Source organism: Ochotona princeps, chromosome 16 (genome assembly GCF_030435755.1).
Source record: "Ochotona princeps isolate mOchPri1 chromosome 16, mOchPri1.hap1, whole genome shotgun sequence".
Taxonomy (NCBI): domain Eukaryota; kingdom Metazoa; phylum Chordata; class Mammalia; order Lagomorpha; family Ochotonidae; genus Ochotona; species Ochotona princeps.
The window spans coordinates 46541356-46557567 of NC_080847.1; the positions used below are offsets into that span (position 1 = coordinate 46541356).

Genomic DNA, 16212 nt, shown 5'->3' on the forward strand with positions numbered 1-16212 from the left:
AATAGAACAGCAGGGCCGCCCCCCTGCTGTTCAGTAACTGTTGACCATTTTTCTCCAATTAATCTGAAATTGAAGGATTCTTCGTCTTAGGCTTCCAAGTAAAATAATTAGTACTTAAAATGTTAATTGCACTCCGATGTGCATTTGCCGGTGAAGGCAGCGGGGCAGCCTGGGCGCGTGAAGGTGATTTTGTTCCAGCTGCCCATAGGCTGGCCTCCGCAGGGGCACCAGCATGGGTCACCCCAGGCCAGGACCGTGGGTCCACTTCCAAGCATCCAGGTGTACAAGGAGGGTGAGGCCTGCTGTGAACCCCCTCCACCTAGCCAGGCCTCACCCACTGATAGCAGTGCTAACTTATGCTGAGAGTAAGGGCACGGACTCGATCCTGACCTAGACCCCAGCTCCACCCAGCACCTGGCCAGCTGGGTGGAGTAGGATGAGGTTAGCCCATCCAGCCTCAGTACCAGGCAGGGATCCAAAACCATAGCCTGCCTGTTCGAAGCACCACAGGGGCAGAGCTTTTGCTTGGGTAAAAGCTGGTCCCACACGAAGCTCTTCCAAGCCAGTGTCACAGGCGTGGGGTCCTCTGTTCGAGGGCAGTGAGAGGTACCTGCCTAGCCATTCTGTGTCTTTCTGCTCTGTCTCCTGCTGGCTCATGGCATGGCGTGAGGTTTTCGTTTTATTTTTCTTTATTTTGAAAAAGATGTGTTTATTTGAAAGGCAGAGTTACTCAGAGAGAATGAGAGATAGAGATCTCCTAACTGTGGGTTCCTTCCCCGTGTGGCCACAATGGCCAGGACTGGAGCAGCCCAAAGCCAGAAGCCAGGGGTTTCTTCTAGGTCTCCCGCGTGGGTATAGGGATCCAAGGATTTGGTCCATCTTCTGCTGCTTTCCCAGGCACATTAGCAGGGAGCTGGATGAAAAATGGAGCAACCAGAACTCCAACGGGCACCCATATGGGATGCCAGTGCTGCAGGCAGCAGCTTTACCTGCTATGCCCAGCAGCGAGGCTTGCTGCAGTGTCCATCTGACCATTGAGAGGAAGGGATGTGGAGACTCCTTGTGCCAGCCCCACCTTACTCCTTAACCACTGCCTAGAGATTTGCAAGGAGGAATTCACTTCCCTGTCCCAACCCCAGGCTCCTCTCTCCCAGCTGGTGTGGGGGCCCAAGCTGCATTCTCTACAGAGCTGACACATCTAAGAGGCTTAGTGCTGTTTATGCTGTGCGTCCCCGGGAAATCCACTTAGCTGTTCCGTGTTCCCTGATCCACCACATCCTAAGATTCCTTTATCTCTTGTTGTCCTAAGAAGTGTATATTAGCTGATGAATATTAATGTGCTGGCTGATGAATAGTAATATCTGAGCAGATTTCCTTCTTTCGCGGAGTGGAGACAGATGAGAGCTGCTCCCGGCAGCTGTCTGGTGTTGGTGGCTACAGGGCAGAAGGAGCTGCGAGCCTGACCCTTCCGCCGCCCCTTGTCACCGACACCCTGTCATTAGTAGCATCTTGTCAGAGCTGCTGTGCGAGTGTTTGGACTCTGATTGTGGCAATTAAAATCCCTGCCATCCAAGACGATACATTTTATCATTCAAATACCATTTTACATTCTCCTGCTGTATTTTTTTTCCTGTAACATTGTTAAATTAGGTGATAAAAGGTTATTTTTTTTTTTTAAGATTTTTATTATTATTGGAAAGCCGGATATAGAGAGAGGAGGAGAGACAGAGAGGAAGATCTTCCGTCCGATGATTCACTCCCCAAGTGAGCCGCAACGGGCCGGTGCGCCCCAATCCGATGCCAGGAACCTGGAACCTCTTCCGGGTCTCCCACACAGGTGCAGGGTCCCAAAGCTTTGGGCCGTCCTCTCCTGCTTTCCCAGGCCACAAGCAGGGAGCTGGCTGGGAAGTGGAGCTACCGGGATTAGAACCGGCGCCCATATGGGATCCCGGGGCTTTCAAGGCGAGGACTTTAGCCGCTAGGCCACGCCGCCGGGCCCGATAAAAGGTTATTTTTGCTCCTGAAGTTGAATGCGTTACTGTTATCTCTTATCTGCCTGGAATTAGAAACATTGCAGAATTATGTGTTCTAAAGGTCTCATTGTCAAAATTTGTCAGGCTGTAGGAAAACAAACAATGGGGTTTCTTGCCCTCGTGTTTAATTAGAGATGGACATAAGCTTTGTCTTTGGATGTCAGCGACTGCTTGGTGAGCCAAGGTGCTTGGGGACTTGGGGGACTTTTGCTTTCCTTTGGTTTGGAGCCACCAAGGTTGCTGTCATGGGTGCTGTCTCCATGAGCATGACAGCAGCCAGAGACAGGGAGACAGCTGAGTTTCCTCTTGTGCCGGCCCACTGGAACCTGCCTGCAGCCGCACAGTGACCCCGTCTCACACCAGGCTGATTGCCTCCGTCAGTTCTCACCTGTCCAGCTCCAAGCCTTGTTGGGTTCTGTGCAATAGTTGCTCAGGACTTTACCCACCAATGACACACACCATGCTACACAACATCCACACACCATTCACATCCATGCCCCATACCCTCCACATAGCATCCACACACCAGCCACACACCATCCTCCTGTTATCCACCTGCCAGCCACGTGCTGTGCACCCTCTGTAGATGCCACCTGCTGCCAACATACCCCAGCTGACACTCACCCCACATCCATGCCCATGACACCTGGAACTGCTTCACCAGTACAGCACAAGAGCCCTCTCACCCACAGCCCATCCTCCCAACACCTCCCTGATAAATGTGCCAGGGTCAGGCTCCAGACCACATGTCTGACAGATATCACTTCCTCGTCCTGCAGTACCCAGCATCCCAAACCAGCCTGGACTATGAACTTTTTTTAAAGATTTATTTATTTTTATTGGGAAGTCAGATTTGCAGAGAGGAAGGACAGAGAGAAAGATCTACCATCCACTGATTCACTCTCCAAGCGGCCGCAACAGCCAGAGCTGCGCCTACCCGAAGCCAGGAGTCAGGAGCTTCTTCTGGGTCCCAAGGCTTTTGGCCATCCTCTACTGCTTTTCCAGGCCACAAGCAGGGAGCTGGATGGGAAGTAGAGCAGCCGCAATGCAAATTGGCACCCATATGGGATCTCGGTGCATGCAAGGCAAGGACTTAAGCTGCTGGGCCCTGGGTTGTGACCTCTCGTTGGTAAACTACCTCAGCCAGGGCCTCTGCTAGGAACACAGCCATCTTTCATATCCAACAGATGTATGTAAGGCAAGAGGCCCCTCCCCACATCCTCCCTACACACACCTGAATGAGGAGACCTTGCCCCTTTGTGACCTTCCTCCCTTGTTTGGTGCCAGGGATGGGGTTCATTCCAGCAGAGAGGAGGCTCTGACTCACAGACCTGGGACCACCGACCTGGCTGGTGGGAACAGTTGTGCCTCGTGGCAGCCCCTGGAGCAGCAGCACCTGCCCTCCATGCCATTTTGGGCTTCTGTCCTGTCTCTCATAGACAGCTGTGCCCAAGCTCAGTGCATCAGGGCGATGGGCTTTGTATCTGAATACACAGCTGGGAAAGCAGGGCCTCTGGTTGCTACCTAAGGCCCAGGCTGGGGTCTGTGTGGATTCGCTGTGAGCCCTGGGGTTGAGTCTAGCTCCTCTGAGCCCTGGTTCTGCAGGGCATGATCTAGGTGGAAAGGGATGCCAGCCCAAGCACACCTGTGTGCAGGCTGGTCCTGTCTTCATGCTTGCCATGCCCTCGGCCCTGCACAACTGCCCTGGCCTGACCTTCCTTGCCTCCCTCCGATCTTTGCCTCTCTGGCTCAGGGCACAGTGGCTGAGAGCTGGAGAGAACATTCAGAGGGCACCACCACCCCAGTGCCCAGGAAGGTGACCTGTGGATTTTCTCCTCCTCCGAGACTCCAGATGCCACCTGAACCCCTGGCCCTAGAACTGTGCCCATGCCTCCACCTCCCACAAGTGCCACTACCCAGCAGCTCCTCACCACCCCCCGCCCCAGTCAACATCCGGACAAGCAGACAACACGCCCGTGGCTGCGGCAAGCGTCTCGGGTGTGATGTATTGCCGTCGTCGCAATATTTTGCTTGCAGCTGTAAACCTCGGGGCATAAATCAAATCATTAGAAGGAGTGACGTTTAATCCTGCGGAAGATGCCATGGTGGGCTGAGCAGTTTGCATGCAGCGAGCGAATCATTAATTCCAGAGAAGATGCTCCTCCCTGCCGCCTCCCGTCTTCCCCCCTCAGTATGGCTGCTCAGCGCTGCCACACACAGATGTTGAAGGCCAAAGACACACACCAAGTGGCTTTCATTTCCTGGAATAGCACATCCCGTGACCACAGAGAGCTGCCCCAAACACACGCTGCAGAGCCAGGCTGGACCCGTTGGAGCTGCGGGCAGCTCAGAGGAGGGGCCGCCTCTGTGCTGATGCCAGCCACGCTGGTGGGACTTCAAAGGAAACAGGAAAACCATTCAGCACATCTTCCTTAGCTCTCCTGGCCCGGCGACCCCAGCCAGCCTGCACAGCATTGCATGAGCAGCAGCTTCCATTTACAAAGCCCACCACGCCTGATGCTCTTGCAGAAACGAGGGGAAAAAAACCTGGAGAGCCATTGAAGGATAAGCCGGCAACCTCAGACCGGTGTCTTCTGGGCACCCAGCTGCGCTGTCCCCCACCCAGAGGTGTGTAACTTGGAGCTGATGGACCCCCACAGCTGAGCGCACCTGCCTACAGACCTTACTCAAGTCTCTGTCCCCATGTGCAGCACGGCCTGGGGTCATACTTCTTCCCTCACCTGTCCACCCCCAGTCCCCCTCACCGTGGAGGGTCCTGACAGGGTATTAGCAGAGGAGGGGTGGTATACAAATCCCTCCCCCTCCCTCACATACCCCTGACTCAGCACCCACCAGCTTTTCTGCTTGGGAACTCTGCAACATCCTGGCTCCCCTCCTCTCCTGCTCCCTCCCCAATTGCAAGCCTGCCACCTGCCACTGCCTTAGCCACATCACCAGGTCCCAGTTCTAAGACTTTCTGTGGACTCACTGTTACCAGGCAGTGTCTCCATAAAGATACCTTGAACAGGCAACCCTTGGGATCCCTGCACCCTGTGCACCCGGTGCCCCAGGACCAGGCACCTCTTGTGGGCTGGGTACTGCAGGTGTAGGAGGTGTGTGTGTGTGTGTGTGTGTATGTGTGTGTGTGTGTGTGTGTGTACATGCAATGAGGGTGTGGGCCCAGCCCTGGCATGGCCACAGTGGGTGTAGGGGAGGATGGGGCCCATGGGGTCTGCTGCTGGCCTGGCCAGAGGCACCCTGCCGCCCCGCCATGCACCGCTGGGCTGGGGCTGAGCAAGGACTGACCATTCAGAAGGGAGTGCAGTGGGGCCAAGGGAAGATGGTACAGTTGGCCTCTGCCAAGTCCCAGATGGGCATCCACACCCAGGAGTTCTGCCCACCCCTGGAGCGGAAGAGCCGTCTCCCTTACTCCACGTTCTGTGGCAATGAAGGGCCCGAAGCTGGGTGTGTCCTCAAGAAACAAAGGTTTATTTCAACTGCTTTCAAGGCTGGAAATGTCCAGACAGTGGCATGCAAGCTGCATCACATCATCATGGACAAAGAGGAAGACAGGTCCTGAGCTCTCAGTAGCAGGACCTTGGGGTTCCAAGAGACAATGCTTCCCACAGCCTAATAAACTCCCCTCAAGACCCCTGCCTCTCTCCTCTTAATATCGCCACTCTGAGGACCAAGCATCCAACACTGGGGCTCTTGTGACACACTGGAACCCTATGCAAATTCTCATGCAAGTCCTGGGGCCAGAGGCTCCCTGAGATTCTAAGCTCCAGGCCTTGGCTGGATCCAGCTGCAAGTTCAAGGCCCTGGGAGACGCCATCTCCCCTGTGCAGCCTGCAGGTAGCCATCCTGACCCTTGGCAGACAACGGTGGGTCTGACTGGTGGGGTCTCCCTTCCTGGGGCTCCAGGTGCCCTCCGGCCTGACCCTTGCGATCAGTGAGCTGTTCCCCCAACAATAAACAAACAAACAAACAAACAATCCAGCTGCCCATGAGCATACACCAAGATGTTGGTGAGCAAGAAGGGCCTGGAGTTGCAGCTGCCTTCCTCATGCTTGGGTCAGAGCTGGGGGACCGGGGGCTGCCACCAAGTGCCCGGATGTCTGTAGAGCCTGCCATGGTCAGGGCAGCCACCCCTGTTCAGTTGTGCCTACAGGGACCCCTGTCTTTCCCCGGGGGTCTGAAGTACCTTCCCAGGACAGAGCGACGTGCAGCAGGGACCACTTCAAAGAAGCATCGGCTAAGACGGATTTGCTGCTGTGGCTCTTCAGGGTATCACAGACAGCAGTTGTGACAGCTCTGACAACCACAGGCCAGCTCAGTAATTGACACTGCATCCGAAACCACACATCCCGAGGCTGGCTGCAGCTGGGCTGATCATTATCTTGCATTCCGGCCACCTCGGTAATGAGGCTGTCTCACTCGCTGCCTGGCTGGCCTGACTCCAATCCCCTGGAAAGAGGCCCCCCAGCCTGTGACTGGCTCCACAGTGCCTAGGCCTGGGTCCCTGGGTGTTGCTGGCACTACAGCCCCACCCTCATGTTTATTTCCCAAGGACCCCAGAGCAAGGAAATGCACCATTTTTAAGGTCCAATTGGACCTTTGCTTACAAGCCTGGCTGGAATGTGATCCCTAGGGGACACTGTCCCCCACATAGTCATCTCTGACCCAGCAGACATGAGTGTACCCTGAGGTTGTGGCTGAACACAATGGGAGGGGTGACTCCTTTGGAGGCCCCCCACCAAAAAGACAGCATCCTGCCTTCCTCAGCCTGCATGGGTTCTGTGAGCCTTCCCAAGCCTGTGTTTTGAGTGGACACTCTCTCTCTCCCCTCACGCGCACACACACATACGCACACACACACACACACACGCATGCATGTGCACACAGCTTCCCATCCCGTCCTCCAGCAACCCTTTGCTCAACCACACGGAGACCCAGGGGCATCCCACAGTCCACGGCGCTGCACACACCTTGCTGGACATAGCATCAGCCAGTCCCCGTGTCCTGCTAAGGCCATGGAGAGATGGTTTCTAGCCCCTCCCCACCTCCCTAACAAGGGTCCCACTCCATGTTCACAGCGGTAGCTTTAAATCTGCCCCCTCGCTTGTTAGCTGGACTGTGAGCGGGGCCTCCAACTGCCTCATCCACCGCGGAGTCCCTGTCCCTGGTGCCTCCGGCATGGCTGTTGCAGCTGCTGCCTCTCTTTCCAACCTCGGGTGTCTTGAAGGAAAGGACATGCCTGGGTCACACTCAGAGACCACACAGGGACGTGAAAGTACCACTCCCCATCCAGTCCACATCCCACACGTGGCAGGAAGAGATGTGTGTGCTGTAGTGCATCTGTTGGCGTGTAGCTTATGACATGCACAGAGTCTGATCACACGCCTGGGTGGGGTTCAGGGTACGGGAGGTGTAGGAGTCGCCTGCAGGCTGTGACCCAAGCCAGTGTAGGACCCCTCCTGTGAGGACAGGTAGAATGCTGAGGTTGGGGGGCGGGGCAGGGAGGGTGCACACAGTGGGCTGGGTAGCTGCGGGACCAGGGAGCTGGCCGGCTGGCTGGCTGGTGGCTGGACAGGCAGCTTCGGAGCTGGGCTGCTTGACAGCTCTGATGGAATTGGCAGCTCAGGCTGTGCTGACAGAAAGCTCGTCGTCACAGAGGCGAAACGCTGAAATCACAAAGCAAAACGAGGAGCTGTCAGAGCCGTCGGTGCCCGGCCCCATTAGATGGGCCCCAGAGACAGCTTGGCTGCCGTGGTGAGGACCCGGGTCCAGGCGTCTGGCAGGCTCACGCCACCCACCTGTTGCAAGGTGCACATTTGAATCCCATTTTATAGATGAGGAAAGCAGCTCAGTGAGGCCGAGGATCTTGTCTCAGGACACACGGTCAGGCCCTGACTCATCTCCTTTCTCCCGTCTTGACTCCCTCAATTAAAAGCAATGGATTCGGGCCTGGCGCGATAGCGTAGTGGTTGAAGTCCTCGCCTTGCATGCGCCGGGATCACATATGGGTGCCAGTTCTAATCCCGGTAGCTCCACTTCCCATCCAGCTCCATGCTTGTGGTCTGGGAAAGCAGTAGAGGATGGCCCAAAGCATTGGCACCCTGCACCTGCGTGGGAGACCCGGAAGAGCTCCTGACTCCTGGCTGCGGATTGGCTCAGCTCCAGCCATTGCGGTCACTTGGGGAGTAAATCATCAGATGAAAGATCTTCCTGTCTGTCTCTCCTCTCTGTATATCTGCCTTTCCAACAACAACAAAAATTTTAAATTAAAAAAAAAGGAAGCAGTGGATTCTCAGAGTGTACTATCCAGGCAAAGGGACAGGAAGTCCTTGCTCGGAGCCAAAGTGGGTGCCACCCATGCCGGACTGGCTGGTACTGGGGCAGCTAGAGGAAGCCAATCCACAGAGCCTGAGGGTAGAAGCCGCTGCACGGCCCAGGCACATCTGACTTCACTCCCACCTCCTCTTGAGGTCCACCAAACACTCAGACCACCAAACTATGGGCTGGGCAGCCCATGCCCTGGGAGCCGCACCTACAGGTCACCTGCTGTGTCCTGGGCAGCCATGCCCATGAGGGAGACCAGTCTCCAGACTGTACCCCGGGGACCTAGCAGAGAGTTTGACTTTTTCTCCGCACACTAGTAAGAATTAAAGGCGTCCTCCAACCCATCTCCGGGCTGTGAAACTAGCCGACCTCTAGCTTCACAAAATGCCTCAAAACTCCAGGTTTGCCTCTCATGACATATTCAGAGCTTCGTAGGGTCAGGCAGTCCCTCAGTCCCCTGGGGGCAGAGGGGACCTCAGGAGGTCAGAACCAGCCTTGTCGGGAGACAAGCCAGAGTTTGGGATGGAAAGTGCATCACCAGGCCCCGGTCCCAGGAGCTGTCCTTGGCCTGCAGTGCTGTTCCCATGGAGGGCGGACAAGGGGAACTGGGTCTCATGGCCCCCGAGGCACGTGGTGGCAGTGCAGAGACCCTTTGGCCCCTTAGCGGTCTGCCCCTGACCCCTTGGGCTGATACCTGCTACCCAACCCATGGCGCTCGCCAGGCCATGGGGCTGGGCTGGAGAAGTCCACCTGGGAATCAGTGGGTGCCTGCCCAAGACTGGTCCGAGACCAGCTTTCAGGCTGGGCAGCATTGGCCTTGCCTCGAGCATTTATTGAGCTCCTGCTGTGTGCCACGATTTCTGCCAAAATGACACAGATGGACAAGACCAAGTGTTTCCCCACCCAAGGACAGCCAGAGCTAACACACTCCTTCATTGCCCATCAGGGCGGATGAACTGTCCCGTCACCTCCTCCAGACTGTTCCTGCCTGCCTTTAGAACTCTCCAGCAGCAACTCCCACTCCCTTCCCAACCTGCCCAAAATCATATCACCCTTGTTCTGGGTTAGCTCTGCTCCCTTGGAAAATGATGCTCAAATCCTGACTCTGGGTACCATGACTCACAGGGTCCGGGCAGGTGTAACTAAGGGAAGAGGCAGCCATGAGGATAGACTTCCATATTTATTGCAAAGACATTTCAAAATACAAACAAGAGAGAGGAGACACAGATCTTCTATCTGCTGGTTCACTCCTCCAACTCACCAGGGAATCTGAGCCAAGCTGAAGCCAGGAGCGTGGGACCCACTCTTGCGAGTCTCTCATCTGGGTGGCAGGGGACCCAAGTCATGAGCGATGTCCTGCTGCTCCGACTGTGTCTCTGTCGGAAGAGGAGGGAGGACAGACTGGTGACAGGAACCAGACTGGGTGCCACAGGCTCAGCTGTTGTCACAGGAGCCATCAGCTTCAGGACCTGGAAGGAAGCCGATCACGCCCCCAGCACATGGTGGGTGTCGCCCAGCCCCAGAGGAGGCCTTGGAGTGGAGACTGAGTACTCTCACAGGAAGGAGTGCTGCCTCCAGGCTGCCTTGACACTTCAGCCACAGCCTGCTCTCAGTCCTGGCCCGCAGGTGGCTGGCTTGCCCTGCAGAGCTCAGGCGGCCCATGACGATAGAAGCTGATCCCTTAAATTTCTACTTTGCCTCCCCTTCCATCCTTCCTCTCCCTACTCCCACACCTCCTCAGATCTAATTCCCCCTGGTTGAGTTCCCCTGGAGAGCTCTAACTTTATTGCCTCTTCTGTCTTTGCTGCAGAGTGAAACCTAAAAGTTTCCCCATGATTTCTACCCCAAACCTGGTGGGCGGCACCTCCGGCAGCTTAGCACTACTTGCACAAGGTCACAGGCATAGAGCCTGGGTCTGCTGCGGCTGGGCCAGCCTGAGCTGTGGAGAGCAGGTGGGACCCTGGAGGTCTCCTAGCCTGGTGAGCTGCATCAGTGGCCACATGCATGGATGAAGAGGGGTGGGCAGCCTGACCCTAGGATGGAGCTACCAGACAGCCGTCTTGGGGCAGAGGGATATCACCAAGGAAGGAGCCCCGTCAGGCTAGAAGATCCTGGAAACATGGGGAAATTGCTGCAGAGGCAGGGACTTGGGGCTGTGCCCTTGGTCCCCTCATCTGCCTCCCCTGCCCAGAGAAGTGGACAGCGCCGCCCGTCACGACTGGGGGCTGGGACTAGGGTCACGTGATTCACCTTGGTGCTGGGGACATTTGGGCGTTGGGTCCTGTTTCTCCACCTGTGTTTGTGTTGTCTGCCAACATGGCCTGATGGACAGGCTGACCTCCATAGCCACCCCCAGTGGGTCCCGGGCACCTCATGTGATCTCCAGCAGGTCTTCCACCAACAGCCTGCATGGTGGTGAAACCCCTCCCCAGCTCTGCCCCAGACCCAGACCACCCTACCTGATTACTAAGAATCTGGCCTTATTCTTGCTCATCAGCCACCACCACTCCTCAGCAGACAACCAGGAAGCTTCTCAACTAAGCTCTGGGACACAGAAGTTCGGTCAAGGCCAAGTTCGCGGCATGGAATGTGTTCAGTAGCCCCATTGGTCGTGAGGGCTCACGCTTACTGTACGGCGTGTGTTTCAGACAGTCCACGGATGTCATCTGTTAGAAAGTGGGCGTTTATGTTTTCCTGTGCAAGGTGGGGGAACTCCTCTACAAGCTTTCGGTGTTCTGGGGAAACTGGAAGGGGGCAGAGACATGGCTTGTGTCACTCAACAAGCCCAGTTTGTCCCTAAGTTGTGCACTTGTAAAGGACTTGGAGGTCAAGGTCACACACCTGGTGCTGGTCTTCAGGGTTGCAACAGAGGCAGGGCCCTGAACCCGGCCTCCCTGGATGAACTGTGGAGCTGTCCCGGGTCCTGAAACGCGGCCAGCTGACGGGTGTCCTGACCAGAGACCTCCCTAGAAGCGGGAGTCAGTAGGATGCAAAGCCTTTAGCATCTTCTTCATTTTTTGCCTTTATCCGTAAGCAACCTTGTGGGGGCACTATTCAGCTTTGACTCACAAGCCACCAAGGGTCAGGACCAGGCAGTGTCCACGTACAATCTGTCACTGGCTCTCTCAAGACCCGTGAGACCATTTTTCCTTCCAAAGACAGCTACTGCTGTCAGGTTGGTTGTTTGGGGAAACATGGCCAAGGAGAGGTTAAGAGATTCACCCCACCCCAGGGCTTGGCCAAGCAGGAGCTTGGCTTCCAGCCAAAGTTAGAGCTCTCGAGGGGAATTGAACCAGGAGGAATTAGATCTGAGGAGGAGTGGGAGTAGGGGGAGGAAGGATGGAGGGGGAGGCAAAGTAGAAATTTAAGGGATCACCCAGGGCTCTAGAGCAGCTGACCTTGGAGAGGGCCAGTCTTGGAACGTCCTTTAGACTCAGAGTCTGTAGAACAAGGAAATAGCTCCCCTCTTCTCTCCAGTGTGGATGGGTGAGCTGGGACAGGACCCAGAGCCCATCCCGGGATGCTGGTAGGAGGTCAGGGACTTGGGGATGGCGGCATGGGTGAGGACATCCTTGCCAACCTGGCCAGCTGGCAGGGTGCCTTTTGCAAGTGTCTCCCTGGACCCCTCTTGGCTGGATCTGGCATGACTCACTGGCTCCATGGACAGAATATGAATAAGCGCCAACACACTTTGACAAGCTGACAGCGGTGACAAGCAGAGTAAATTCCCGTGTCGGAGACTCCGAAGAGGAGAGGTGATTTAGCAGAGCCAGCTGCCATCACCAGAAGAAAATAATTAAGGCACACCAGCAGTGCCGAGGAGAGCTGAGCGGGTGCCACTGCCGCAGGGGGCCTCTCGGGGTGGTGCAGAGGGACCTGTCATCCTTGCTGAAACCAGGGAACCAACTCCCCCATACATACACACACAGAGGAGACACAAACTCAGGAAGCCAGCATGAGGCGGTGCGGGACACAAGTGAGGAGCTTCGTTCTAAATGACTCCTCATCTGCTGGCCCTCACCCCAGCAGGTGCAGCCAGTCCTACACGGGGCTCCCTTCACCTCTGTGGAAGTGTGGGGGAGGACATGTCTCCAAGCTCCTCACATGTGCACACAGAGACACGCAGGTGCAAACTTGAGTTGTCCAGCAGGGTGCACCCCCTATTTCCAGCCCAAAGGGATCAGCAAAAGAGGCAACAATTTCAGTTGTCACTTTCTTCAGTTGTGGGGGCTGTTCCAACCTTCAGGTGAGCTGTGTGTCCCTCCTGACTTGCTGCCAAGTGCAAAGCATACGGGAGATGACCCCCAGGGCCACTGGCTGAATCTGGAATGTTAGACCCAGTAGGGAGAATCTAGGATCTCTAGGGCCAAGACGACCCAGCTGTCCACTGACCAGCTGAGTTCACCAGGACATCAGGGCAGGTGCTGAGCGCCCAGAACATCCCCCAGCTTCAGGCAGCTGCTAGACCAGGGGAACAGGCATGGTCAAGCACAGAGCCCCCTCCATGCCAGCTGGCTCTGTGCTCTAAGAGATGGCCAGTTGGTGATCACAACTTTTGGTCATCCATGCCGCCATCCCCAAGTCCCTGACCTCCTACCAGCAGCCCAGAAGGATGCTTCATTGGAGCCAAATGAAGCTAATGGCCACACCACTGAGTAACCTTCTCCAAAAGCCATCTCCTGTCTTCCTGGAACCTCCCCCAATACAGACCAAGCAGGACACAAAGGAGAAGCCCCTCTCCCATTCCAAGTTCCCACCACCAGAGTTCATTAACAGGAGTGACCAGGTGAGCGGCCTCTGTGGTGGGCAAAGGGCACGTTCTGGAGCGTGGCGTCCGTGTCTGTCCGTATTCCCCCGCCCTCACTCCCTTTGCCTGGGCTCTGCTCAGCCCTCAAAGTGGACCGGGGTGAGCCAGACGGCTTGTCCAGAGTCCTAGGGCCAGCGAGACAGTGCCCAGGAGAGCGGACTTCCTGGGACAAGCAGGGAAAGCATGTGTTCTGCTTCCTGCTTGGCATGGCTGGGTGAAAGCATTGTGTTCCCAATATGAACTCACTTGCACCAGAACCAGGGCCTGGCTGGCTTCTGCACAGTTTCCAGAAGCGTCTTTTCCTTGTGGTGGGCTGAGGCAGGGGTGACTGGAAGAGCCCCGACTGACTGCAAGCCAAAAGTGTGGGTGCAAAGGGATCAAATGTGTGCACCTGGGCAAGGTGTGTGTGTGTGTGTGTGTGCACATCGGCAGGGAGTGTGTATGTTCCTGAGCAGTAGCAGTGTGTGTGTGTACCTGGGGAGGGTGTGTGTGTGTGTGCACGCGCGCTCACCTAGGCAGGGGGCGTGCACCCTGGGCAGGGCACCTTTCCAAGTCTCTCTCAATGCGGGAGGTGAGACGCAGGGAAGTGAGCCTCAGCTGGGAGAGCCAGTGAGACCTGTATGAGTCGGGGAGCAGGGAACCCAGTCCTCTCCTGTGCTCCCAGACACGGCCCCCACCCAGGACCCTCCAGGCTGCGTCGGGGGTCAAGAGTTCACACGTGCTACTTCGTCTACTGATGCCCTCTCCCCTTTGCTTCTCAGGAGTCCAGTTCAGCATGAGGCCCCAACGGCCCCACAAGGTAAATCCGGAGTCAGGTGGGTCCCAGGACGTGGAGCAGGGGAGGGCTGGGATGACAGTTGGGAGCTCTCATTGAGCCCATTCTTGGGAAGAAAGAGTGGCCAGTCCTTCCCAGAGGCCCTGGCAGCCAAGCCCAGGAAGGATCTGGAACCCCTGAATTCCTCTTCTGCGCTGCAGGGCGCCCGCGCCCGTCGGCCTGCCCGAGATTCGTGGGAGCAGCGCGCCATCTCGTGGCCAAATTGGCACCTGCGCCCAGCGTCCCCTTGATAGCAAGATCCGTGCGCGTCGGGCAAGGGAGCCTTTGGGCACTTAGCTGGACCTGCTCCCTCACCCCAGGAAAACCTGGGGCACCTCTCGGGGCGGGCCTGGTACCCCTTCCTGTGCACCCCGGGTGACCTTTTCTCTCTCTGCTCCAGGACCTCCCATCACTGGGTGGCGGTTTCCCGAATGGCAACTCGAGGATTCCCACCGAGAGGGTTCCCCGAGACTTGTCCAGCCGTGCCCCCAAGGGTCTCCACGTGCCAATGCCTGATCAGTCTCCACCGCACCTGAAGCCAGGTGCCCGGCCGCGTCTCCCGCAGCGCCGCCGGCGGTTGCTCATCAAAAAGATGCCCGCGGCCACCAACACCAACAGCTCGGCGGGAACCGCAGCTGGGGTCCGGCCTGAACCAGGCGCCCCGGACGGCCGCTGGGCGGACCTGCAGCGTGCGCAGCAGGAGCGCAAGCGGCTGATGCGAGAAGCGTGCGCCAAGTACCGCGCGAGCAGCAGCCGTAGCAGGGCCATCACGCCACGCCACGTGTCGCGCATCTTCGTGGAGGACCGACACCGCGTGCTCTATTGCGAGGTGCCCAAGGCCGGCTGTTCCAACTGGAAGCGCGTGCTCATGGTGCTGGCGGGGCTGGCCTCGTCCGCCGCCGGCATCCAGCACGACACGGTTCACTATGGAGGCGCTCTCAGGCGGCTGGATACCTTTGATCGCCAGGGCATCCTGCACCGGCTCAGCACCTACACCAAGATGCTCTTCGTGCGCGAGCCCTTCGAGAGACTGGTGTCTGCCTTCCGCGACAAGTTTGAGCACCCAAACAGCTACTACCACCCGGTCTTCGGCAAGGCCATCCTGGCGCGCTACCGGGCCAACGCCTCGCGCGAAGCGCTGCGGACCGGCTCGGGAGTGCGCTTCCCTGAATTCGTGCAGTACCTGCTGGACGTCCACCGGCCAGTGGGCATGGACATCCATTGGGACCACGTCGGCCGACTCTGCAACCCCTGCCTCATCAATTATGACTTCGTGGGCAAGTTCGAGAGCATGGAAGACGACGCCAACTTCTTCCTGAGCCTCGTGCGTGCGCCGCGCAATCTCACCTTCCCGCGCTTCAAGGATCGCCACTCGCAGGAGGCGCGCACCACGGCCAGGATCGCACGCCAGTACTTTGCACAACTCTCAGCCCCGCAGCGGCAGCGCGCCTACGACTTCTACTACATGGACTATCTGATGTTCAACTACTCCAAGCCCTTCGCCGACCTGTACTGACAGCCGCTCAGTGTAGGGTAGGGGTGGGGGCGGCGGCAGGTGCGTGCACCATGCTCCGTGCATCGTCACCCGGGGAACTGGGATGATCCCAGAACGACAGGGTCCCTGAGAACACGCGAGGGCTGGGGGCAAGAATGCAGCAGGCCCCATGTCCTGGGCGGGGCTCCGAACCCTAGTCCCATACCTGCTTTTTCTCACTCCTGGGCCAAAGGAGCTCTGGGAAGCTACCGAGGGGTGTGCTAGGAGTTCGGCGAGGAGTCGCATAGCCGAGGAAGTCTGAAGTCCAGAGGACAGGGTCCCCCAGGCTCCAAGGAATTCTCCCACAGGCCATTCCGCCAATGCCTTGACCCAAACCACGTGCGGTTTGCAGCTTTTCTACAAAAAGGGAAGGGGCGGGGCGCAGATTCCAAATAAAGCACATGGTTGATTTTCAGAGCAGCAGTGTCTACACTGCGTGGTGTCGTGGAGACTAGCTGGCCCCTCTCTGTGTTGCGTGGAGACTAGCAGGCTTCTGTCCACACTGTCTACACTGTCTACACTGCACCTACAGAACCCTGGCCCTGTGCTCCCCAGCCCGATTCACCTGCCAGACTGCATACCCACCATCCGGGGCTGCCGCAGATGGAGCCCTGACTGGGGGGCGCTTCTTAGGTTGTGAGCCCTGGGCCCCATAAGCCAGCCCTGGGGCGGGGGAGGGAGG

The 16212-nt window shown here is 57.2% G+C and overlaps 1 protein-coding gene across 2 annotated transcripts in view; it reads left to right on the forward strand.

Annotated features, from left to right (window-relative positions):
* Window positions 1-15543, forward strand: part of CHST8 (carbohydrate sulfotransferase 8) — a 115065-nt gene extending 99522 nt beyond the window's left edge. For both annotated transcript variants that reach the window (XM_004595016.2, XM_058674381.1), the window contains exons 3-4: window positions 13944-13981; window positions 14397-15543. In XM_004595016.2, the coding sequence (XP_004595073.2) occupies window positions 13944-13981; window positions 14397-15512 (1154 nt within the window). In that variant the 3' untranslated portion in view covers window positions 15513-15543. The remainder of the gene's footprint in view (window positions 1-13943; window positions 13982-14396) is intronic.
* Window positions 15544-16212: the final 669 nt, after the last annotated feature.